General features: G+C 35.6%; 1 protein-coding gene and 1 long non-coding RNA gene across 2 annotated transcripts; one reads left to right on the forward strand and one right to left on the reverse strand.

Annotated features, from left to right (window-relative positions):
- The first annotated feature begins 1,393 nt into the window (after positions 1-1,393).
- LOC145119061 (uncharacterized) lies at positions 1,394-9,158 on the forward strand. Its single transcript, XR_013713641.1, has 4 exons — positions 1,394-1,793; positions 1,911-1,988; positions 8,333-8,391; positions 8,905-9,158. It is a non-coding gene; the product is annotated as an uncharacterized LOC145119061 (long non-coding RNA).
- A 10,045-nt stretch (positions 9,159-19,203) lies between these two features.
- On the reverse strand, positions 19,204-21,075 carry LOC145118515 (bax inhibitor 1-like). Its single transcript, XM_079054214.1, has 6 exons — positions 20,925-21,075; positions 20,287-20,430; positions 20,094-20,185; positions 19,819-20,005; positions 19,654-19,726; positions 19,204-19,560 (listed from the first exon to the last, which is right to left on the reverse strand). Exons 1-6 carry the CDS (start codon positions 21,003-21,005, stop codon positions 19,451-19,453), a joined length of 687 nt encoding a protein of 228 aa, XP_078910340.1. The 5' UTR covers positions 21,006-21,075; the 3' UTR covers positions 19,204-19,450.
- Between the last annotated feature and the right edge of the window lie 6,561 nt (positions 21,076-27,636).

Here is a 27,636-nt window from a genome sequence, read left to right on the forward strand (position 1 = left end):
TGTTTACTTTTTCTCTTTAATATCATTTCATCAACCAATGTATTATATATATATATATATATATATATATATATATATATATATATATATATATATATATATATATATAATCTTTAGGTAAAAACATTGTTGATATTTTGAAATCATTTTACATATTAATTAAAAATAATGATGTACAAAACATCCAATGTTGCATAAAAAAGTATTGTTTACAGTTTTATAGTTAATGATTACTTTTTTTATAGTATATATGTCATTTTACTTTGTTAACCGTGTACATACAAGTTAGAACCTAGTGCGATATATATTGAGATATTGCCCATGATTTTGTCTTGACTTGCATCTGTGTAGACATATATTGTAGGATTTGTAACCTTTTTTTACTTGTTTGACAACATGTGTGATCGCTATTGTGTCCTTATATGGAATTGATATTTATCTAAATTAAAATTCATTTAATAGGATTAATGTTCATTTAATATTAGGAATCAAGTTTTCAATTTTAAAAAAGTTGTCAAAATACTATAAGGCATTGGGGAGTGGCTTGACATTATAATAAGAAGCTTGTCCCAACATGCCACAAAGGAGAGAGAGAGAGAGAGAGAGAGAGAGAGAGAGAGAGAGAGAGAGAGAGAGAGAAAGAGAGAGAGAGAGAGAGAGAGAGAGAGAGAGAGTGTGTGTGTGTGTGTGTGTGTGTGTGTGTGTGTGTGTATATATATATATATATATATATATATATATATATATATATATATATATATATATATATATATATATATCGATTATTTTGTGAATATTTATCTTTTTCATTTTTAGTTTAAAATATAAGTAAACATAAGTGGCTTGCCTTTTGTCTTAGGTAAAATGTGAGAGATAGATCATCTACTCAACGACTATTTACTCAAAGAAATAAGTGACATCGCTTTTTTTTCCATGTCAACCTAAAGAGGAACAAGATAGACGTCATGTCACAAAACGGTAACTTCTTTATAAATTGGATATTTGCGTACAAATGAAAAGTAACTTAAATATAAAGGGTTTTCTAATTAATATAAACATAAATTTTAAATTTGGATATGATTATGTCTTTCCATTATATATATATATATATATATATATATATATATATATATATATATATATATATATATATATATATATATATATATTAAATTTCTCCTACCTTAGCTACAACGAATTTGAAGGTTTTTGGCAAAACTGGTCCTTTGGTTATATTGGTTTGTCATTTTCTGGATTTTTTACTAATATTTTTGTTTTGGGCAATTTATGCCATTGTATCTGATTTTTATGGACAGTCTTTGTATATGTGTCTGCTTCTTTTTATTCACACTTTATATGTGTCTGTTTCTTTTTGTTCGCCGTATGAAGTGACAAAACACTTTGAAGCACAGTTGTATTTTCGCAATGCTTTCTTCAACACACGCGTCTCCCATGTGATCTAGAATACATCTCTCCACAGATTTCTCCTCCAATCAGATCCAAGCCCGTTTCCTGCTCCTCCACCGCTTCTCCTTTACTTCTCATCTATATTCTCCATTTCTTTCATGTTTTCTCCCAGATTCTAAATCAATTGAAGCTTCTTACAATACCGGGATCGAGAATCGACCTACCGTATCAACCCTTCTAAACTGCCATCAGGTAATTTCGTTTGCGGGGAGACCGAAGGCGAGGCTAATTACAGCAACGACGATGATGGTCGGTCCTAAAGGCTCATTGGTGTCTCTGCGTTTCCCGACGACCCCTTATCCTTCACCGACTCTGTTACCCAATTGGTTGGTACCACCACACACATGATTTACCTTTTTACTCCGTCGCAGTTACTCTTTTGTGTTCAATACAAAGCAATTTCCATTCGCTTCCATAGAGTTGACTTGATGGTTTAATTTCAGGTCGCATGTCCTTCGATGGAAAGACGCAAGTACTCAGATAGCGATTTACGGATGTGAACTTGATTTGTCTTCCCAGAGGTTAGTAAATGTAAAGTTCTTGCAACTTTCGGTTTGAAAACCCGTTCGTTTCAGTTTTCATTGATGTAGTGGCCGTTTACACCAGTTGTCGAAACCAAACAACATATGTTAACTTGGTGTTTCTGAGATGAACAACGGATTTAAGGGCTGACAAGACAACTTTGCATACAAGGAATAATCTTATTAACAGCCCTAGCAAAAGTAGTTTCACTTTTCTGAGAATCATCGTTTATGTATTAGTTTGTCTCTTTGATTTCTTTGCTTCCCTGGTACAGGGTTTTTAGTATACATTTAGTATGGTCTGAATAATTCAAGCAGATCGATAGCATCGGTTCATTCCAATCCTACTTCACTTGGGTTAAATTCATATTTGGAATTCCCAACCAAAGTTGGTTATTTAGTTTGTGTAAGTGGTCAGCCCAAAGATCTTAGCTTGAGTTGACTTGGGTCAGCCCAACTGTTTTGGGTTAAATGACCCATTTAATAGCCCAATATTTGTAGGCCCATGTATGTTTGCTTATATGCTGATTTCAGCTGTAAAGAGAAAGGTACGTAAGTTTTGTAACAGGGGAACAAAAAGCAAGGTAAATTGCTTCTTAACCTAATATAAAAGTTTTTCTCTCTTCTTGTAGATGTAAGCTAGTTATTGCTGAACCACGTTAAATCTATTGTTCTCCATTCTCTATTTACTTTCTTTTATCTTGGTTATTGTCATTGCTTGTTCTTGGGTCTAAGGGAAAAACGAGAATACAAACAGAAAAGCTAATTGCTGTCAAGGTTTTATTATTTTTCTGCATTGTATTGATGAAGTAACAATTGGTATCAGAGCTTAATATCAAATCCGGGTGGTAAAGCTCAGATTTGAGGTATTTAGGTGGTATTTTGTGTTCTGCACACAAGGTGTTCGATAAAAGTCCTAAGAGAGGCAGATTCTAAAACAAGTGGGTAAATGGCATCTACAAGCGGAACGGTTAAAGTTGGGAAGTATGAATTAGAGAAGTTCAATGGAAAGAATGATTTTTCTTATTGGAGGATGCAAATGAAAAATCTATTAATCTCACAGAAGTTACACAAGGCTTTGGCGGGTAAGACAAAGAAGCACAAAGATATGTCCGATGAGGATTGGGAGGAGTTAGATCTTGAAGCACGAGCATCGATCATTTTATGCCTTGAAAGGGATGTTGCTTTCTTGGTTGGTAATGAAGAATCGGCAGCTGCGGTGTGGGAAAAGTTAGAGGCAAACTTCATGATGAAAACTCTAACAAACAGGATCTATTTGAAGTCCAAATTGTTTACTTGCAAAATGGATGAAGGTTCTTCAATCCGGGAACACATCAGTAAATTTGATAGGTGTATATCAGATTTAAAAGACATTGATGTGAAGGTAGAAGATGAGGATCAAGCACTTTTACTACTTCTTTCATTGCCAAAGTCTTATGAGAATCTTGTACAAACATTGATGCTTGTGGGTGATAGTATTACGATAGATGAGACTAGAACGTCAATTCTAGCGGATGATCTTCGAAAGATTGCAACCGGTGACATGGCTGCTGCTAGTGGTAACAAAGACCAGCTACAAGGATTGTTTGCAAGAGGTAGAAGTAATGAGAGAGGAAAAGGCAAAGGAGGAAAGTCTAGATCTAAATCTAGAACTCTTGCTGAAAGGCGGTGTTTTAAGTGTGGCGAGCTTGGACATTTCAAAGCAAACTGTCCTAACAAGAGAGTAGGATGGAACAAAGAAAAGAACAACAACAACAACAACAACAACAACAACAACAACAACAACAAAGGAAATGCACAAGAGAAGCAAGAAGTCAGTTATGCCTCGGGAGAAGAAAGCAATGATGAGTGTTACTTTGCCACTTCTGATGAAGAAATCTCTGGTAAATGGATTATTGATTCAGGTTGCTCGTACCATATGTGCCCAAATAGGAAGTGGTTTACTAACTATAGGAGCATAGATGGTGGAACCGTGGTAATGGGAAATAACCATTCCTGCAAAACGGTTGGGCTCGGTTCTGTTAGAATCAAAATGCATGATGGAGTGGTTAGAACTTTATTAGATGTGAGACATGTTCCTGAGTTGCGAAAGAATCTCATCTCTGAAGGTGTATTGGACTCTGGTGGGTGTAAGATAGTTACATGGGAAGGAGTAAAGAAGGTTGTTTGTGGTTCTTTGGTTGTAATGAAAGGTATTCGTCAAGGAAACCTTTACGTTCTTTCAGGTACAACTGTGACAGATGGTGCAGCAGTTGGAACAAATGGTAGTGGTGGTGACCCATGTGAAAGCACTCGGTTATGGCATAGACGGCTTGGGCATATGTCCAAAAAGGGTCTTGATTTGCTTGGTAAAGAAGTTTTGTTGAAGAACTTGAAGAAGCCTTGCATGAACCTTTGTGAGCATTGCGTGTACGGTAAAGCACATCGGGTTCAGTTCAAATCAAGCAAACACAAAAGCAGAGGAATTTTAGACTATGTGCATACAGATGTTTGGGGTCCGGCTTCAGTCACTTCCAAGGGAGGTTCCAGATATTTTGTCACTTTTGTGGATGATCATTCTAGGTATGTTTGGATTTACTTTCTGAAACACAAGAATGAGGTATTTGACACGTTTAAGAAGTGGAAAGCAATGGTTGAGAACAGAACAGGCAAGAAATTGAAGACACTTCGATCTGATAATGGTACAGAGTATACAGAAGGTGCCTTCAAGAAATTTTGTGATCATGAAGGAATTGCTAGACATTGGACGGTCAGAAAAACTCCACAGCAGAATGGAGTCGTAGAAAGGCTGAATCGTACATTGCGAGAGAGATCAATGTGTATACGATCATATGCTGGTTTGGGTAAAGAATGGTGGGCAGAGTCGATTGCTACAACTTGCTACATTATCAATCGGTCTCCTCATGCGTCTCTAGATGAAAATATACCCTATAGGGTATGGTCAGGGGAACATGCAGATTATGAGAAACTCAGAATCTTCGGGTGAACAGCCTATTATCATGTTAGTGAGGGAAAGCTTGAAGCAAGAGCCAAGAATGCAATCTTCTTGGGATATGCATCAGGTGTGAAAGGCTATCGTCTTTGGTGTTTGGAAGATTCCAAGTTTATAAACAGCAGGGATGTTACTTTTGATGAGAACTCCAATGTAGCTTCTTCAAAAGCTACGGTCCCAAATGGTGATGACATTGAGACGGTCAAGTCTCAAGTAGTTGATATAGAACCTAAAAGCCAACAAGGTTCTAGTCGTGTTCACGAAGAAGATCGTGGTGGTATTCACGATGATATTGAACATGAGACGGTTCAACAATAAAATGTACACGAACCAGAGGAACAAGAGCTCGAGGACAATTCGGTCCCTACTAGGCCGAGGCGAGCATATAAGAAAGTTCAAAAGTTGGGGGTCTGATCAACCCTTGAAGCACTACGGACATGCAAGTTTGGTTGAGTATGCACTCTCGATGGAGGAAGATGAGCCGGTCTCCTTCAAGGAAGCTATTCAGAATGGCAATAATGAGAGTTGGTTGGCTGCTATGGAACAAGAGATGGAGTCTCTACGAAAGAACCAAACGTGGGAGTTGGTCCCATTACCCGTAGGAAAGAAAGCTATTGGTTGTAAGTGGGTGTACAAGAAAAAGGAGGATTCTTCCGAACTCGGTGGTACAAGGTACAAGGCAAGATTAGTAGCAAAGGGGTTTGCACAAAGAGAGGGAGTAGACTACAATGAGATATTTTCTCCGGTAGTGAAACACACTTCCATCCGGGTATTGTTGAGTATTGTTGCTCATGGTGATTTGGAGATGGAACAACTCGATGTAAAAACCGCTTTCTTGTACGGAGAATTGGATGAGGAAATCTATATGCATCAACCTGATGGATTCAAGGTTGTTGATAAGGAAAGTCAGGTATGTCGCTTGAGGAAATCACTATATGGATTGAAGCAATCTCCTCGACAGTGGTACAAGCGGTTTGACTCTTTCATGCTGAAGCATGGGTTCTCCAGAAGTCTGTATGACTGTTGTGTTTACATGCGGAAGCTTCATGGAGGTGATTATATTTATCTTCTTTTGTATGTGGATGACATGCTTATTGCTTCGAAGAGCAAGGTGGAGATAGATAGGCTGAAATTTCAACTTGGTAAAGAGTTTGAGATGAAGGACATGGGAATTGCCAAGAAAATATTGGGTATGGAGATTAGAAGAGAGAGGACGAAACATCGATTGTTCTTGAGCCAAAAAGGCTACATTGAGCTGGTCATTGCGAGGTTCGGGATGCAAGATACCAAGTCAGTGGTGACTCCATTGGCTCCACATTTTAAGCTCTCTAGTAGACAATCTCCTTCTACAGCAGAAGATAAGACGTACATGGGGCGTGTGCATTATGCCAGTGCAGTCGGCAGTCTGATGTATGCCATGGTGTGTACACGTCCAGATATTTCACAGGCGGTCAGTGTGGTCAGCAGGTTCATGGCGAACCCAGGGAAGGCACATTGGGAAGCTGTGAAATGGTTCTTGAGATATTTGAAAGGAACCACTAATATTGGTTTATGCTTTGGTGGAAATACATGTCGAATTACTGGATTTGTGGATTCTGATCATGCTGGTGATCTGGATAGATGTCGATATACTACTGGTTATGTGTTCAAAATACATGGTGCTCCAGTTAGTTGGCGATCGATACTACAAGCAACAGTAGCGCTTTCTACTACAGAAGCTGAGTATATGGCTATAACAGAAGGTGTAAAGGAAGCACTGTGGTTGTGGGGTTTTTTAGATGATTTGGGGTTTGAGCAAGATTGTGTAGACTTGTGGTGTGATAGTCAAAGTGCAATTCACTTAGCTAAGAATCAAGTTTATCATGCTCGTACCAAATATATAAATGTCAGATATCATTTTGTGCGGGATGTCATAGAAGATGGTGATATTTCTCTTATGAAGGTGCACACTGATGAGAACCCAGCAGCCAAGTTAACCAAAGCGGTACCAGGTGGCAAGTTTAAGCATTGCTTGAACTTGCTTAATATTAATCAGTGTTGATTGCCCTTGAGGGCAATCACATTGCGGGGCGGTGTCAGGGTGAGGTGGAGTTTTTTCACCCGGTGGAGTGAACTACGGTGGCTTGATCCCAGATGTGGGTACGTAGGCAACCATGGTCAAATGGTGCAGCCGGATTGAGTTCTACATATCAAGGTGTGCAATTTCTTCTTTGGTGTATCGTCCAAAATTCGAGGTCTATCAAATGTTGTTCGAGGTGGAGAATTGTAAGTGGTCAGCCCAAAGATCTTAGCTTGAGTTGACTTGGGTCAGCCCAACTGTTTTGGGTTAAATGACCCATTTAATAGCCCAATATTTGTAGGCCCATGTATATTTGCTTATATTCTGATTTCAGCTGTAAAGAGAAAGGTACGTAAGTTTTGTAACAGGGGAACAAAAAGCAAGGTAAATTGCTTCTTAACCTAATACAAAAGTTTTTCTCTCTTCTTGTGGATGTAAGCAAGTTATTGCTGAACCACGTTAAATCTATTGTTCTTCATTCTCTATTTACTTTCTTTTATCTTGGTTATGGTCATTGCTTATTCTTGGGTCTAAGGGCGAAACGGGAATACAAACAGAAAAGCTAATTGCTGTCAAGGTTTTATTATTTTTCTGCATTGTATTGATGAAGTAACAGTTTGTTTATCTGATTATTGTTTGCTGGTGGTTAATTTGTAGTTTTCCTCTTATTCTGTCATCCGGCAATCGTTAAAAGCAGTAATCATCTATCCCCTAAATTGAACACCGTTTGGAAATCAAAGCGATTCATGTATATGTCATCAATCATCAAGTGCAATAGACATTTCCATATTGTATAATTAGATACTACATGGGGTTAGAATCATAATTTCTAGTGCAGATTTCAAGAAATACACATTTTTTACTTAACTAGATAAGGTAATTCCATGAATTCATTCTAAATAAGTTTCTATTATGAGTTTTATGAAATATTTTATTAATTTACCTCTGAAAGCAGTATATCAAAACAATGGACGTTAAAATAGGATCATTGTTTACCAATTTAGATAAACCAGGTTGTTGCGATTTTGAAGGTAAGGGCATTTTGGTCTTTTTTTTTTCTAGATTTTCAATTTAATTGATTTCACTTCAAGTGCAATGAACTTTATTGTTTTTTTAGATAACAGTGTGCTTTTATTGCTTAGTTTATAATGGATTTCCATTTGCTGGTCTTTATTTGCTAAGCAATTGAAGGTAGTTTGTATGTCGCATTGTTCTATTTCATTAAATGAAAGAAATACTTTTGACACACACACACATAAGTTCATTTTTAAGATTTATCATCTGAATTTGCAGGTCATGCTAATTGCGGTTCTCTTAAAATGGCGATGAAGACTAAATTTTCAATAATTCAGGTTTGTTATAAGTTTCGATAATTATTTGTTATTTTTGTTTTTTGATCATATCAGTCACCATATCCATCAGTCAAATATTAGCTCGCTTCATTGTAAAAAAGTTGTCTAAGGTTAGCTTCAGAGTAGATTCCATGAAATAGATAAAAGTATAAGGCTATGGTTGGAATTTTTTTTCAAAATAAAATGCTTTCATAAGATGGCCATTTAATAGGATCTAATTCTAGAAAATATGCATAAAATACTAAAATGGCCTCATATTTTATGTAAATATGCATAAAATAGCATCCTAAACTCAGAATCGTGATTATTTATTTGTTATTAAACATACCCACATTTTCTGAAAATAGCATCCTACTTTTTTAAAATAATATTGTAATAGAAACAATTTAGATGAAATTTCATGGAAATATTACCATCGACTTCAAACCATTTGAATAAATTGAATTATGAGATGTCCTTTTGAGTACTTGCATGCATCCAATCAAGTGTTTGAGTCCCTTTTTTTCTTTGCAGGTATGGTGATGGTGGAATTGATGATGGTTGGACTCCACAGGTTCTCTGCACATTTTATTCTTTCTTCATCAAACCAATAACTAAGGATGTATTTTATTCTGGGTATTTTCAATTTGTTAAAGTTTAATGATCTTACCCTTGAACTAATTATGTAATGTAATGTAATGCTTATGTTTACATATTCCAATACAAGTATTATTCACTTATAACATAATTGAATGGTAGGACGAATATGCCTTAAATTGCTGATTTAATTTGTATCAATCTTATATTTCCATAAGTAGCAATGTACATTCCATTACACTACATTCATCTTTTCTGTTACAACATAGCCAATTTTATAATTAACATCGTTTTGGTTAATGTGAAAGAAGAGCAATGTAATTTTCTATTTATCCTAACTACGTCACTGAATTAAAAATACTACAAACAAAATCCAACCCCCGCGAAGCGGGGATCCTTCTCTCTCTCTCTCTCTCTCTCTCTCTCTCTCTCTATATATATATATATATATATATATATATATATATATATATATATATATATATACCTTCTTCTAATAAAAGACTCCTAAAATTGTCACATGACACTTTTCAACCACTATACTTTCCACGTGTCATCTTTACGTGAACTTCTTTTTTTGTTTTCCCGTTCACCCTTAAAACTATACATGGTCATCCCTTAATAACGACTGTATTTCCAAAAAATTTGCCTCTCTCTTTGGAAACCAAATCAAATCTATCAATTTGAAATTTAAAAGATAAATATCTCTTCTCAAGGCTGCCGCTTCTCTTCCACCGCTACTGGTTTCGTTTTCCTTCTTCTCTACCACAACACCATCGCCGCTTTGCCTCATTGTAGTTGCTCTTCCTCCTTCATATATCTCTCTTAACTAGTTATGATCCACAGTAATATCTATACAAGGCATTCGATAATATCTTCACTCACTCACTCACTCACTCACTCTCTCTCTCTCTCTCTCTCTCTCTCTCTCTCTCTCTCTCTCTCTCTCTCTCTCTCATCTTAGAAGCACACAGTGTTGAAGTTGGCCTTTTGATGAAGATAGTTAACCAGCCAAAAAAAATAAGAATTTCATTGGCTGAATAATCTACTGAAGGTCTTTGTATTTTGTTGTAATTCCTACATCTTCCTTATTGTTGCACGGATCCCCAACCTCTATCGCTACAACACCATCATCGACGATAACAATGCACCATCCTCGCGTCACTGTTGCCACCATCGCCACCCATCATCCGTCTTACCCTAAATCGCCGCTCTTACCGGTCACTATCTTCAAGGTCTTCCTTAATCATGGTTTGTCTCAATTGCCTCAAGCGAACCCCAAGCTACTGTGGTGAGATTATTATTTATTTGTTTTTTGAGTTTATGCTATTGATGTAATCGTGGGTTTGCAATTTTTTAAGGTTTGTGATTGTGATTGTTTTTTCAGATATAGGTGTCTATCGAGGTAAGTTTATCACCTGAATATATACTCCTTGCTTCGTTATTGTGTTCCTAGGATTATGTGACATCCCCATTTTCACGACCAGAAAAGACCGATTTGTTTATGCTTTATTTTGAAAACCAGAGTAACCTTTTAAAGAAAGGTGTTGCGGAATTTGTTCCCAGAAAAACATGATAAATACGTTATCAAAGAATTTCCGAAGAAATTTATTTTATTCATTTTAAAACATTGGGATGTCATCGTCAATACAGAAACATAAGCATAAACAGAACTTACAATCATTATCACTAGTGATTTATATCTCCTTAATCTCTCAATGTATTGTAACTTCATATCGACACATGTGATACAAATGAATTGAGTGAGTCAGGTTGTGAAACATGGTGAGTATATAGGGTTTTCAACCCAATTATTTCTCGTCAATTCATTCCTAAGGATTATCCTAAGGAATAGGCACGAAGTCCATCATTGCCAGGGTTTAGGCACTAAGTCTGCATAGTTGCTAGGGTTTAGGCACTAAGTCTGCATAGTCGTCAGGGTTCATACAACGGGCACTAATTCTGCATAGTCGCCAGGGTTTAGGCACTAAGTTTGCATAGTCTCCAGGGTTTAGGCACTAAGTCTGCATAGTCGCCAGGGTTTATACAACGGGCACTAAGTTTGCATAGTTGCCAGAGTTTATCTCGTTTATTAACAGTATCGTTTTCGAGAGTCCACTCGCAATACATGTCAATGGGTTTTTAGAGTACACCGGTGAACACATCGTTCACAACACCTACAGGTTGCGAGCCTGCTAGTGTTCCACTGGACTGTCTAGAATAGTCTGTGGTTGTCATCCATACTCTGCTAGATGACGGGGCCAAAGCTTGGGTAAAAGGCTTCTCTCATTGTTCACCTCTCACCCTTACCTTATGGTATATTTCACCTCTCATCTCATCATCCAACTCATATTTCATCTACCCATGTTTTACCCAACATATTTTGTAGATATAAAATACATATACAGTTTAAATAATTTAAAACATGTATGAAATCGTTCATCCAACATAGATAGCAACTATACAGATAAAATGCACACATAGCACGTAATTTATATTAACTACTTCATATCTATGTGTAAGTTGAAAGTAACTATGGACTCACTTGTTAAAGTGACAACTCGAAATTCGATCAGCGCTTCGCTTCTTAACAATATGATTTCCTTCGACAAAACCTAGTATTATCACCACTAGATTTTAGTCTAATATTTATTACGACTAATTATTAGTCTAGATTCGTCATTAACTCAGAGTCTACTTCATGATCTATCAAGTAAGGAACAACCAGGTAGGATCATATCAGAGGTAGGGTCTGTTTGGTATACGAAGTATACTGTTTGGAAATCCCACTTTAAACACCTCACTAATCACAGCCTAGACATCATTCCCATAAGTAGATCAATCATTATAACGAATTTGAATCACTGATAAATCTTATTTATAGGTTCATAATAACGATATTATATTTAAATATAAGCTATATTTAAAGTGGGGTAGGCATAACTCACTTATATTGGAGTTTAGCGAAGAACTGGGCTCTGCGCGGGCAGAACTTTTGAGCCGAAAGTTCTTCTTCTCGGAGTCATCGGGAGCTTCGGGGCTTCCTTCTCGTGCTAAGGGGGTTCCTTAGGCTTTTTGGGGGTTTTAGGGGGGGGGGGGTATTAGAGAGTGTATAGAGTGAAGAAAGAATGGGTAAGGTGTGAGGAATGAAGAAGGATCACATTTCTATTTATAGGCTGCCAGGAGCCCTCTCATGTCGTGAGTTTTTAGTGCTCACGTCGTGAGCTTGCTTAGGCTTCAAGGCAAAGTCTGATGCTGACACGTGGCGTCGAACAAAACAGGTAAAACAGTCAATTTTTGAAAATTCATAACTTTCGCATACGAGCTCCTTTTTTGACGTTCTTTATATCCACGCGTAGGTTATGACAAGATCTACAACTTTACTTTTGACTGCATTGGCTAATTCTTGACCGATTCTAAAATTAACAGTATGAGAAGATTATACTGTTAAATGACTGCGTAAAATTCATAACTTCTACATACGGACTCCGTTTTCATCTGTCTTTTTATCGTTGAGTCGCTATTAATGAGATATTCATTTCTCATTTAGGTCTCGTTGGCCAAAAACCGCTCGATCTAAAATTCGAATTCCGGGCTGTGCACTGCTATGTCAAATCTTAGAAAAATCATAACTTCCTCATACGAAGTCAGATTTGGGCGTTATTTTTATGCACGCTCTCGTTTTAACGTATACTACGACTTTTGTTTAGATTCCTAAGGCTAAAAAGTCCTCTATCGTAAATTCACACTTACGTCGCACAACGTCGTGGCGGTTTTGTCGCGAAACTTCGACGAGCCATAACTTCTTCGTTATAACTCGAATTTCGGTGTTCTTTATATGTACGGAACTTTTGTGACATATTCTACAACTTGGGTAAGATTACTTCTTCTAAATAATCTTCCATAAAAACTCATTTTTGATGCTCATTGTCTCTAAATTGACCAGCCAGAATCTGTGGGCGTTACAATGATCTCCCCCTTAGGATGATTACGTCCCGGAATCATCAACGAAACAGGGTTGTATAATGACTCCGTACGTTATTTCTTCATCCTAGGTAATAATCATAACTTCTATGTTCCTTCGAATGGGTATCTAATTCTTGGTTTTCTTGATTGCAGACGATGCTCAATCTTGCACCTGCTCTTCATACTATGTTGGACTTTCAATCGTAACCTTCGAGTTACAAATTCGATCCTTATTGGAGACTCCTGCTCCTTCTTAACAGACTTAAATTAAGATAGGTTTTTTCCTTCGATTATCGTATCATACCGATGGGTCATTTTCCTATGACCTCTCATTGTATGATGAAATGCTTTAGACTCAGGTCTTTTTGAGTCAGATTCCAGAATGGAAGACACCTTCCTTCATGTTCTAATGTGATAGAATCACATTCTAGTATGTAGCACTTCTAGCTATAAGCTTCTTACCTTAACAACGGTTGCGATACTTCAATTGATCGCTTCACATCAATCCTCTGGCTTAAGTCAGATGCTACATCAATCTTGGTTCTTTGAACCACGTAACATACTCATCTTAGTCAGACTCACTTTGTTTTGACAACTTGGGTCGGAATAACAATCATCTTCTTAGTCATTACCAAAACGATGGTAACGACAGACATGAACAAAACAAAATCAATTACTAGCTTCTTGGTAACCTTGTGACTTTCCCTGATTCAAGCGTGAATCCCGTGCTTCCGATAGTATAGGCCTCTTCTACCATTCACACCTAGTCTTACTCGTCTCAAGTATTGTCTCGCAGTTCTCCAAGTTATTGTCACAAAAACAATTTTAACACATACAAATGTGTCCAAATAATCATATAATTTTCCCTAGACCCTACTAGGACTTCTTCCATGCGTATCTTCAATCATCAATTCTGCTTCAACTCGGTTGGTGGTGGAAAAGCCATACGATGGGACAACTTCAGGAATTACACCAATCGTTCCATCATCCCGCAAATCGAAGGTGTACTTCAGACGTACCATACTCCTCTGAATGTACTGTTACCTTATGATACATATTATAAAGGAAATATACCACTCTTACGATATCTTCTGATAGGTGTCATTCACTATCATAAGCCTTTTCATTTCCTCCATTTACTCAATTCTCTACGAGTCTTCACCATGATGCTTTGTTCACGAAAGCATGCGTTTAGTGCATCAAGACGAGAATATAGATAGAGAAGATTTAGACGTGTAATCCTCCTTATTACTCCAAAAATTTATATGTCAGTTCTAATACCATAATTAAACGTTTAGAAATCTGAACACGTAAAGTTTCCAGATCCGGTCGGCAACAGACCATGGATACGATCCTATAATGCATATCATAAATCATTTAGCACATAAAATCATTTTAGGCATCTTTCCTAATTAAGCTAGTGCTTGTGTCTATTCAGGTGTGCTACCTAAAATATATTAGACACACTCATCAGGATCATCGCTTAACATTCTAAGTTTAAGTCTAGAAATAAATCTTTATTCCTTGTTCTCTTAAACTAATGCTCTGATACCAACTGTGACATCCCTATTTTCACGACCAGAAAAGACCAATTTGTTTATGCTTTATTTTGAAAATCAGAGTAACCTTTTAAAGAAAAGTGTTGCGGAATTTGTTCCCAGAAAAACATGATAAATACGTTATCAAAGCATTTCCGAAGAAACGTATTTTATTCATTTTAAAACATTGAAATGTCACCGTCAATACAGAAACATAAGCATAAACAGAACTTACAATCATTATCACTAGTGACTTATATCTCCTTAATCTCTCAGTGTATTGTTACTTCATATTGACACCTGTGATACAAATGAATTGAGTGGGTCAGGTTGGGAAACCTGGTGAGTACATAGGGTTTTCAACCCAATTATTTCTCGTCAATTCATTCCTAAGGATTATCCTAAGGAATAGGCACGAAGTCTGCATAGTCGCTAGGGTTTAGGCACTAAGTCTGCATAGTCGCAAGGGTTCATACAACGGGCACTAAGTCTACATAGTCGCCAGGGTTTAGGCACTAAGTCTGCATAGTCGCCAGGGTTTATACAATGGGCACTAAGTCTGCATAGTCGACAGGGTTTACCTCATTTACTGACAGTATCGTTTTCGAGAGTCCACTCGCAATACATGTAAATGAGTTTTTAGAGTACACCGGTGAACACATCGTTCACAACACCTACAGGTTGCATAGTATATATGTTATTTTACTTTGTTAACCGTGTACCATACAAGTTATAACCTAGTGCGATATATATTGAGATATTACCTATGATTTTGTCTTGACTTGCATCTGTGTAGACATATATTGTAGGATTTGTAACATTTTTTGTACTTGTTTGACAACAAGTGTGATCGCTATTATGTCCTTATATGGAATTGATATTTATCTAAATTAAAATTCATTTAATAGGATTAATGTTCATTTAATATTAGGAATCAAGTTTTCAATTTTAAAAAAGTTGTCAAACTACTATAAGTAAACATAAGTGGCGTTGCCTTTTGTCTTAGGTAAAATGTGAGAAATAGATCATCTACTCAACAACTATTTACTCAAGGAAATAAGTAACATCGCTTATTTTTTTCCATGTCAACCTAAAAAGGAACAAGATAAATGTTATGTCACAAAACGGTAACTTCTTTATAAATTGGATGTTTGCGTACAAATGAAAAGTAACTTAAGTATAAAGGGTTTTCTAATTAATATAAACACAAATTTTAAATTTGGATATGATTATTTCTTTCCATTATATATATATATATATATATATATATATATATATATATATATATATATATATATATATATATATATATATATATATATAAGAGCTCTCTTATGAACAGTACCCGGTACTGTTCATTTAGTTATTTTACTCAGGTTAGGTCAACCGATCCACATACTAAGCCCTCCTCGAATCTTCTTCTACCCTTCCTCCCTCCTCCATCCAAACACAAAGGGAGCATCAATTACAGTCAGGAGATCCCTCCGACCTTTGACTGCTTCAAAATATCCCTACCTGTCCGACTTCTTTTTTCTCTATCCACCGTCATCGACTCTTCCCCCCCCCCTCCCCCCCTCCTCTCTGTCTCTGCAATCCACCTTCGTTTGCTTTGTTATGCACACCGATAGTATAATAAACCGGGTCCTTTACTGTTTCGCCATCGAAGATAGGGACATAGAGGATGTATGACGGAAAAGTGGCGTCACTATTGTTGAAGACAGCATGAGGTGGTAGGCGAGGACGACGATTGAGTTGGCGGTTCTGTTCAGCTAGCACCGCCATCAGCGACCAACCAATTATGTCGTCTTCTACACCGGTACATGTTTTGTATTTATCGTCTGTTTTCTGAATTTTGTGGCTGTGGTTTTCCAACTTTCCAATGGTCGTTCCTTTTAACAAACAAATTACACACATACACTACTACACTAGATGGGAGAACTCTACCCTCTTAATGCTAGAATCTCCACGCTACAATAGCACCTGCTCCGAATTCAAGTTTCGGTCACTAAAAAACCCCTTTTCTTCGATGTTATTTTCACTCAGGTAAAACATCATACATGATTTTTTTTGTTTTTTTTTTAAATCGATTGGAATAAAATATCGATACAGTCTAATGTGATGGGTGAAGAATTTACGGTAACAAACTACTATAGTTCGGAAAGAATGGTTCAATATTTAATTCCCCTTCTTCAATCATCAATTCATCAGTGATTGTAAATGTGTCCTCTTCTGTGGGAAAGTTAAAAGTAAAGTGTTTTGGGAGCTTAAGTTTACATTTCATAGCATACTTAAACCAGTAATCATAATTTTGCAAATGTATTCAATGTTGCTCTAATGTTGATATCAACGTATGTGCAACTTCTGGGGTTGGTGGGTACTCCACCAGCTTTTAACCTTGCTGTAAGATGACTATATTTTTAGTGTTCTGGAAATCTTTACTACTTGATGCTATTCTTCTTCTGTGTTCAGATTTTTTTGCTACAACCACTAATGGTACCTGGTGAGTTTTTTGTTACTTGGTGTATTTTTGCTTCTTGATGCAATTCATCACAAATGCAACCGTTCTTGATGTAATTCATCAAAGTTTTAGTTGAATACGTACTTCAAAATTTTCAAATTTGACTGTAATACCCTGCTTATGGTATAAATAACAGAAACAATGAACATCCATACAATGAAAAGCTTCAGGCACCTTGATGTTGATATATGTCTAATCAGTGACATGTACTATTGGTCATTATGCTACATACACAGCTAATTGTAGAAAATAGCGCGAATGCTCTTGTGCCTCTCTATTGTACTTGTGCTTTATAACCAAAGTTTCAGGACAAGGGCATAAATTATATCATTCAGTATATTTTTCTTTGTAGCTGTTGAAGGTTCAGAAGTAGTAATTTGCATGGTGACAAGTTTCTTTTGCCATCTCTTACTGAAGTTGCAAAATATGGTTCTGGTAGCATTGCATCCGAAGTGATTCAGTCAATAAAGGTGAGTGCATGCACCAGGGGTCAGAAAGCAAGTTTATGAAGATATCAAGGTGAGAGAACTGGTACATTTTCATAGAATTTTTACTCTTGGTAAACTTGAATATAGCTCTGAATTTATGTAGGTGGGTTTACAATGCTTTTGAACAGAATTTGTGCAAATACACATCCATTTGTTCAGGTAGTTGGTCTCCAATCCCATTATGATTTAGTTTTTATGCATCGACAGTTTATTTAATCTTGCAATTATTATTACTAGTTGATATTCTGCTTAGAGGTCTCTTGATTGAACATCGTAGCAATGTAGAAGTTGCATTCAAAAATTTTAGACCAGAACCAGGTTTTCTTTCGTATTTTTTTTGTTGATACGCCATACATATAGTCGTTTCTAAATTATTTAATACTTAAGTTGTTTATTTATTCATTTCTTTAAAATCAGGGTGAATTACATCTTACTTGCCATCTGGAGGTCCATTTGTGAGAATGGATAATCACATTTATACCAAATACGTTTTTCCACCAACCTATGATTCTCTACTTGGAAAGGTTTATAATATTTTTTGAAGAGCAAATTGCAGGAAATAACAACTTACTTTACTCTGTTTACTAATATAAGCAATTCACTTTATAATAAATACCCGTAAAAGCAATCTATTTACGTTTTCCTTACCTATAATCGACATTGTACTTACATTTTTAGTGATAATCGCAATATGTACCTCCTTATAGCAGTTTGCTTACATCTCTTCAACCATTATAGGAAAGTGCTTACTATTATGGCTAAAAATAAAGAAAAGAAATGTACGTACGTTGCTATTATGGTTAAAAACTCTAAGCAAATTGCTATTATAGGTGAGAGAAATTACAAGTACATAGAAACCCATTTTCTTTTTAAATATTATGGGACTTATAAGGAAGTGTAACTAGGTTGCTATTATTAGTTAGAATTCTAAGTATTTTGGTTTTATGAGAAATATGCAAGTAGGTTGCTTAAAAAGAATGAATTTCTAGATTTGCTTCAGGTTAATAGACCACAAGCAAAGACATAGTTTATGTATGGAAAGAGTGTTTGGCATTAATCAATTGGGAAATAATTTCAGCAAAAAAAATAAATGTAGAAGTAATTCTCTTTTCTTTTACTGTATAATGATATGTGTTGTCTTTATTGCTTACTTTTTAGTTCGATACATATTATGTCACTTTTTTGTTTAACCTATTATTTTTCAGCTGAAGGTGGACATATTTTTCATCTAGGCCGATAAAATCCAAACGTCAAAACAAGTCGTAGAAGATGTATCAAAAAAACGCTACCTTCCAGTATACTTTCTAGTTGAATTTAAATATGTTTGCTGATTTATGTGGAGATTAGATGAAGAACAGAAAACTAGAATTTGGAAGGAAAAACAGAAGACGAGGTGAATATCAGAATATGAGGACACGTGGGAAATGAGGCAAGTTGCAGATATCCACATTACATCATTCATGTATAGGTTAATCACTTATGACTTATCTATGCATGTCTCATTATTAATAGGATATATTATTAAATATTTATGAGATATGTTACTTTATAGTTGTTGTGTTGGCATTTCACATATATAGGGCCCTGTGACAAGGGGAAGGACCATGCTTAGCTAGAGAAGCATAGAAGCTCATGCTCATGGTGTTATATTGTTTAAATATTTTTGTATATGTTAAATATTTTTGACCATATACAAAAATTTGGCAAACCATTTGCTAAACCAAACACGATCTCAATTGGCCAAAAGGCCTTTATGATAAAAACCCTATGATTTTGGTTTTTCTTATGATTATCCCATATAAAATACCCTTTTCACACCGGATGATCAAAGAGGCCAAAAAAACAAAAAAAAACCTTTTATGACAAAAGCTCACTGTAAAACCCGATATCATATTAAGTCTCTAAGTGACATAGAACATATCCACGACTGATGTTAAAAAAAAAAAAAAACATGTACCACACAAAAGTATAAATTATACCGAGTTTTTATTTGTAGTTGAATGCAGCTTTTGTTCATAATCCCCCTCGTCCTCATATTCTTCCTCTGTTCCCTTCCGTCCGAATTGTTCAACTGCATCACATACTAATAAAAACAGCAATAAAATCAGTATAAAATGTGAGGGAGCAAAAACAGCATTCAAGTCAGAAAATAAGTTTGAGGGGATGCTTCACATACTCCAAGTCTTTGGGATGAGCACCTGAGTTGCAACAACCATGCAACCAACAACCGCCATTAACCCAAAATAAATCTGCAAATTTGAAACAAAGACAATTAACACAAATGGTCGAAAAAGATGGAAAGAAACTGTAAAAAAGAATGAATCAGGAGTTACGTATTTACCTCAGATTGGAAATAAGCAGTGGCACCACCAAAGATTTTTGAATCAAAATGTGACCAGAAGAAGATTGAAACACCAGAGGAAAGAAGAGCTCCAAGATAAAAAAACTCTCTACGCCTTTCTAGCATGGCAGCGCCTGAGAAACAAGCAAATGCGATGGCAGCTCCTATGTATTCACTCACCCACATGCTACAAAACCAATAGAAATATACATCAAGAAACATTAACGGGGTAAGTTGAGTAATATATAATAATTAATAAAAGGAAAAGAACAAACCGCGTGTCAAAATCTATGAATAATTTGGCTACAGAAACAGAGGAGGCTCCGTAGAGAATGCTAAATAGGTAATATGTCATTAACCTTTTGTGCTGGAATAAGAATCCCATGAAGAATATATAAGGAATAATTAAGATTAATAAGATTTCAAGAAATCATTGGGTATATACGTAGAAGATAACTAGACAACTACCTCTTGCCATGGAGGAGTGGCGATCAACCAAAGCATACATTCAAATGTTGCCAAGGCAGTGAAAAAACATCCATTCTCCAATAGGATATGGAGATAAAACCCGAGTGCATATGCTATTAACAAGCAACATACTTTCGCATATCCCTGCAATCACATGATTATAGGAATTATATGTTATCATACATATACACATGCCTTGTATAAAGTCCATGTAAGCAATATTTTATTTGATTATTTTTTATCACAATTAGCGAGTTTGATGATAGCACCACAAAACGAACAGCATAGAAACATTAGACCGTTGATTTTTTTTTTTTTTTTATTCATTATACAAAACTCAGAAATACTTCCACAATCCACATGCACTTTGAAAACCAAGTAATCAAAACAAGAAAGACTCAACGCAGTCTGAATATTAAATATACAATAATAATAACAATATATCGTCTAATAAATATTGGTTAGAAAAAGAATGAAAAAGAAGATATACTCTTTCAAGATTTCCTAAACAAAATTGTTAAACAAAAAGAATCATCTAAAAATTTCACAGAACCATTTTTATCCAAAACCACACATTTATGATTTATTTACTATTAAGCCAGATCAGCCAGATTCCACAGAATATACAGTTTACAAACCTGCTTCAGAGCAGTCTGAACTTCAGGAGAGATTTGGCGAATATCCTTGAGAGAATAGCAACTCGACAACAAGGATTCCATTGAAGTTGAAGACAGATACCTACGATGTCAAGAAATTTTGGTATTGAATAAGATGACTCTTAGACGGCAAACGATGTGCCGTATTTATAGATGTTTAGTTATCTGGTAGGGTTAAGTCAAATATTCGAACTTGCAACAAACTATTGACATATAATTATCTCTATTATTAAAGAGGATAAATGATGTAAATGCAACTCTATTTATCTTTTTTTTTTTTTTTTTTTTTTTTTTAAACATCTTCGATTTTCCTTATCAAATCCTTCCAGATTTTTGTTTGTTATAATTTTTAGACGGTATATTTGTTATATATGGTGTTTATTAGAGAAATTTTATGAAATAACCATACTCTAAAGGGTGTTTTCATCTTTTAACCATAAAACTTTGAAATTTGTAAAATGACCATCAGATCCACAGAGGGTGCTCTCAGGATCTTTTAATGGCTCTGAAGATTGGTTAATGGCTCTGAGGATCTGTTCTTAAGCAAAACATAGGGCCAAATTTTTAGGTATGAAAACCTATTTGCCCATTTTCTAAGTTAATTATATGTTGTTAGGGTGTATGATAGTTTGTATGAATGTATAATAGTTTAGTGATTAGTAAATCCCAAAATTTTGCCCGATTTTTGCCATGGAAATATCGTTTCTGCGAAGAACAGATCCGTAGAGGTGTTTGCTCAAGAACAGATCCACAGAGCGCCCTCTGAGGATCGATGTTCATCTCTGCGAAATTATTATTTTTTTATTTTATATGCAAAAAGGATTATTAAGTAACAAAAATTATTAAAAAGGATTATTAAGTAACAAAAATTATCAAAAAAAAAATAGACTTGTTGATTTTGGCACTATGTTTTGCTCAAGAACAAATCCTCAGAGCCATTAACCGATCCTCAGAGCCATTAAGCGATCCTCGGAGCCACCTCTGCGGAACCCTAAAAACCTTCGAAATTTTTTGTCCTTTAGTGCTGCCACCTCATTTCTGCAGAGGTGTGTTGAGATCCTCAGAAGGGTAAACGGAGCACCCTCTGCAAATCTGATTACCATTTTACAGATTTTGAAATTTTATGGTTAAAAGGTAAAAAACACCCCTTAAGATATGGTTAGTTGAACCGCTATGGTGACTTGTTTCCGTTACAACCGGTTCGATTGCCGATTCACCTAAAAATATTCCTACATATGGCGGTGGTGTGCGTCGACTTTTGAGTTGTGTACACTTCGAAAGTTCAATTTTTTTCGTCAATGAGTTGTTTTTAACATGCTAAGTAAAATACATCTATAGAAGTCCAATAAACTGGTTAAAATGGTTATTTACAGGTTTATTACACCGGTTCAACCCGATTTCTGAAGAAACCGACCGGATTGATTTGTGAAGAATTTAATATAAAATTAATCGTAATTGAACCGCTTTCGCTCCCGATTCCTGGTTCAACCGGCCTGTTTAAACTGGTTTTTAAAAGATTGGGTATTTATCGTATTTAACTTGTTTCTCTGTAAATCTCGTATCATGCTTGTCATCCGAGCAACCTTATCACCTTCATCAACTGCCACGACTGACCTAAAATTGAAGCGGCAATTAAACCAAGAAAAGAAAAATGCATTCCTAAACATAGAGATGGGGAGGAGACAAGGAAAAGTATGCAAGGAAAAATGCATTCCTAAACATAGAGATCGGCGTTCTTTATAACTCGGATTTCGACATGTCATAGTTTCTTCGTTATTTTTGACACTTATTTTCATTCTTCATTTATTATATCTATATAAACAAGTTTCATGCACATAAATTCACATAATTCACATAATACTCAAATAATTCCTTTTAATTACTTCAGAATTGATTACAATTGTTGACCCTAACTATTACATCATTTTACTAATGCTTAGCCTGATACACGTGCGATACATATAGTAACACCCCCCTCAGAGTTGGAGGCTCGATGAGGATAGACATAGATGTGTTGAGTCACAAGGGTGCAGAACGCTGACTCTGGTATCATGTAAATACATGTGGAGGCTAATATTATCTCTCCAAAGAGCCCCTTAAGGAGAGAATGGGAACCTCAACATAAATAGAAATTTATTGAACCGTATCGCACCAATGGGGAATACACTAAAACTATTTTCATTTTTCCGGTTTAATAAGTTTTTCACTTCAAAATTAGTAACCAAAATGTAATTGGTTTTTAAGTTGTTTGAAGACTTGTGGAAACTGCATTTCAAGATATTGAAAACGAGGATTGTAATATGGACGTCATGCTCACAATAAGTTCAAAGTATAAAACATAAACATCACATGTCCGAAACTAGGAAAATTTAAAAGTATGCTGCACATTTTTTTGACACCATATTAGAAATTTTGCCACCGGCCCACCGTAGAGAAGCTCACAAATTAAGGACTTATTTTGCTCAAAATTCCCGAGCTTTAAACCATTTTTTAGAAAAATATGATCTCAACAAGTTAGAGTTTAGAACTTGGTGGTTATTTAGGAAATTTGTAAAAAGATGGGTTAATTTGTTATACCTATTTATGGGGAAAAAATGATGGTGTGAATTTAGAAATAGGTTATGTTTGTTTGTTAAGAATAAGATTTCGTGGTGTTGAGGTTGCATAATTTAAGGAGCATAGAAAAAGAACAAGATATGAACTAATCGATATGTTGCATCATAATTGATTAATTGTTGATAGATGATATACCTCTTGCCATAGTACAATTGATTGTATCATTCATACATACGTATCATATTACTGATGGAAAGTGCATGCATGGGATTGACATCTGTGAGAATTGGAGGCATTCGAAAAGCATGTTGTAACATCCCGAAATAAGGTACATTTTATCATCTCTTGAATATTTATCAAAAGTGTGACATTTGGTCCATCATAGAAAAAGGCTTGGAAAAGTGGTTGTACACGGTGCGTATATATGAGTATGCACAGCGTACTCATGCAACATGCATGGACGCGGATGACCATCTAGTACGTTGGGCGTACATGTGGTACGCTGGGCGTACTAGCCCAAATGTTAAACCCTAATTTTAAGGGCTGCCCTATTTAAGAAAAAAGATGACCTCATTTCTGGCCACCCTTATCAGCCTCCAACCCTCCCATAAACCCTAATCTCATGTGAGTGGCTTGTGTGTGTTTTTGCAAGTTTTGAGTGTTCTTGGCTCTTGTAGTAGAAGGAGGTTAGAGAAGAAGAAGAAGTTACTAGCAAGCTTGAAGATCCAGGAACTTCCCACCTTTGTGTATCATTTTCAGGTATAAAATCTATACCTTAACAAGTGTTCTTCTAGATCTCTTTGGTTTAAGATTTATCAGCTAAAAGTCCCCAAATTTGGATCTTTATGTGTTTGGGACTATCCTAGGGGTTTAAGTTGTCCTTTCATGCATATTAGAACACTTAGATTCATAAAAATGCTTGCTTGATCTTCCCCTTTGGCTCATGCATGAGTAAAGTAGGTTAGAATGGATGAAGTGATGCTTTGAGCCTTTCCTTGCCATGAAATGGCTTATAGCCAACGACTTCATAGATTAAGAGGTCTCAAATTAGTCATATCTAGGGTTGGGTAGGTAGTCTTAAAGGATTAAGACACCAACTTAGTGGATTTAGAGACTGATGGAGTACACTAGGCGTACTCCTGGCTACACGTAGCGTAACCTGATTCTTCCCTAATGCATGATGACCTCGTTGTACGCCCAACACAAGGAATGGTACGCTCAGTGTACGCGCCAAGTGTTGACTTTCGTTGACTTTGACACTTGGTCAAGTTTTAGTGTTTTTGGACCATGAGGAGGTCAAAATGTTCCGTTTTCCCTTAGAAGGTTTAGCTGTCAGATTTGGACATGCAAGTGAGGTTTTTGACTTTAATTATTAATTAGGGTCAATTGCTTTATTGACTAGGCAGAGTCTAGATCCGACAGTTCGAGTGCTAGGTGTTCCTGTCATCATTATCAGGTGAGTGTCCTCTCTTATTCTTACCTGTCTGGTAGAATAGTTGTATCTGTGATGACGAGCTAGGTCTTGATGCTTTATGTATTGCTAATTATATGTGAATGGGACTGCTGATAGTCTCCAGGGTGGCTGATAAACCATCGGGCGTGCTATTAGCTCATTGGGACTACTGATAGTCCCCAGGATTGCTGATAATCTATAATTTTCAATTTTATGTTGTGTTGTATATGGTATTTTGGGGAACTCACTAAGAATTGTGCTTATACTTGTTGATTATATGTGGTACGGTGAAACGTCCCAAAATACGGTCTAAAAATTTCATTTTTAATTTATATATAAAACCATAGTAACCCAAATCATCTCATAAAAACATAGGTGGTAATATCTCAAAACATCATATCAAAATACTGTATCAAAATCATATATCCAAATATCAGAGTATAAACATCCCAGGCTAAACAAATGGTGTGTGCACTGCAGTTATCCCGAGCTCTTCCCCTTGCTACCGGAAGTACCTGAAACCAAAACTGAAAACTGTAAGCACGAAGCTTAGTGAGTCTCCCCAAGCTACCACATACCATACACATAATCACATAATCACATAACCTGGGTCTTGCCTACTACATCGGGCCCCGTGTCACACCCTCAAACAGGAACGGCGGAAACATTCGGGGGGGGGGGGGGATGACGTCATGTATAATATCACAACAAATGTATAATAGTAATTAAAGTAACAACAATCATTGTATTGATAACATAGTATTTACATTGTGTTCAAAACATTACTTGTTTAACATTAATACTATAACAAAAGATAAGACGAGATACATCTATGCTCCATCTTCGAAACGCCCAAGAGAGTACCTGTCTACTAACTTTCCTGAGAATACAAGTGTTTTGAAAAAGTGTGTCAACATTTAAGTTGGTGAGTTCATAAGTATTTTGTTGGAAAATATATGTTCTTTGTTATTATAAATGTTAATTTGTTCTTCCAGAAAATCCAATATTTTCTTAGTAAATAAGTCATAGTCTTAGTACCTTTATACCAAAAAGTATAAGTTTCGTATGTTTATAAGCTGTGATTCGAGGTTCTGGTTCAAGTAACTGGTATGACCCGTACTGTTACCTCCTATGATTGCTTAGTGTATGCAAATTATATATAATTAAAATTGAATGGACAGTCGATTGGGTGATCCTGCCCTAAGCCCACAACCAAACAAGGAACAGGAAGAAAGGCGGAAACTACACATTCCACTACATATCGTATCTTCATTGTATATAACTCTAACGTAAACATTAAGTAATCATAGACTTTAGCAAAGAGAATATTCGATATGTGTTTTTCTGAAATCATGTTCGTACCATATTAGTAAGTAATATAATGTATTGTTTTTCGTGTAACTGTGTGTAAATCTAGAAATTTTGTACTTGCAAATAATGTAATATTTGTTTTATTATTAAAATAAAACCCTTGAAAATATATTTTCCCTGAAATCCAAATGTAAAGTTAATATTCAAATAAAATTATTTGAAAATATATTAATCGTAAATATGTCGTTGTTTTCTTCTTGTGAGTTCTTATAACCGTACTCTAACCTAAGATGGCCTGATCGTGACGTTCTTCAGGCGTCGAAATGTTAACGGCATTTGTCACCCCAGGCCTGCCGGCCTGACTGTAGCTGAAAGTACAGGTGTGGGATTGTCAGTCCCAAGTAGACCTATACACAAATATCTCGCTCTCCCTACAAGAGATTTTGGTTACAAGGCAAGACTTTTACCAGTACTTAGATAAGTACACGAAGACGTCTCACAAATTGTTTCAACGTGTTTACAAGTAATAACTGAAAATCTTTTTACTTTATAACATGAAAGTTTATAAAAATAGTTTGTTTGTTCCATAAACTATACCTATAATAGTTTATAAGTTTGTTTTCGTGTTATAACCTGAACTTTGTAAAATAGTATCTTTGTTCCATAAACTATACCTATCATTGTTTATAAGTTTGTTTCCATGTTGTGTGAAAATCGTTGCATCTTTACATGTTCCGTATACTGTATTTGTATAGTTTATCATAGTATTCAAGTTATACACAATATTTGTATATATATATAGTTATATATATTAAGTTGAATAAAACGAAATCTCTTGTATTTGTTTATCGTATCATTATGTTTTACCAAAACTTTGCCCGTAGTAATATATGAATTTGATAGTAAAATCTTTTCATAAAAATAGAATGATAAACGTATTTGGATGTGTGCATTTTAAAGTAATTTTTCTTGTATATTACTTGTATCCCCCCCCCCCCCCACCTTAAAAACATAGAAAATACTTGTAAAAATACAGGGGTATGAACTCACTTGATAAAGGTGGTGATTTTGACAGCACTTCTGTAACACCCGTTTATTTAATAAAAAAAATAATTAATTAATGATTGTATTACAACCCTAAAATCAATAATTATTTAGCAGGGTGTGATTTTGAGGAGCTAAATGTAAAGATTTTAAAAGTCGGGGATTAAAAGTGTAAGTTCCGAACTCAGTTTGTATATATATATGAAGACAGGGACCCCGTGGTAATTAATTGGATTTATATTAAAAAGGAAAAGAGGTGGAGGGGCTGAATATGTCATAATTACGACATTAGGGGTTGTTTGGTAATTCATGGGTCGAATTTGAAAGGAA

Source organism: Lactuca virosa, chromosome 6, assembly GCF_052849685.1.
Source record: "Lactuca virosa cultivar CGN04683 chromosome 6, Lactuca_virosa_CGN04683_v6, whole genome shotgun sequence".
NCBI classification, from domain to species: domain Eukaryota; kingdom Viridiplantae; phylum Streptophyta; class Magnoliopsida; order Asterales; family Asteraceae; genus Lactuca; species Lactuca virosa.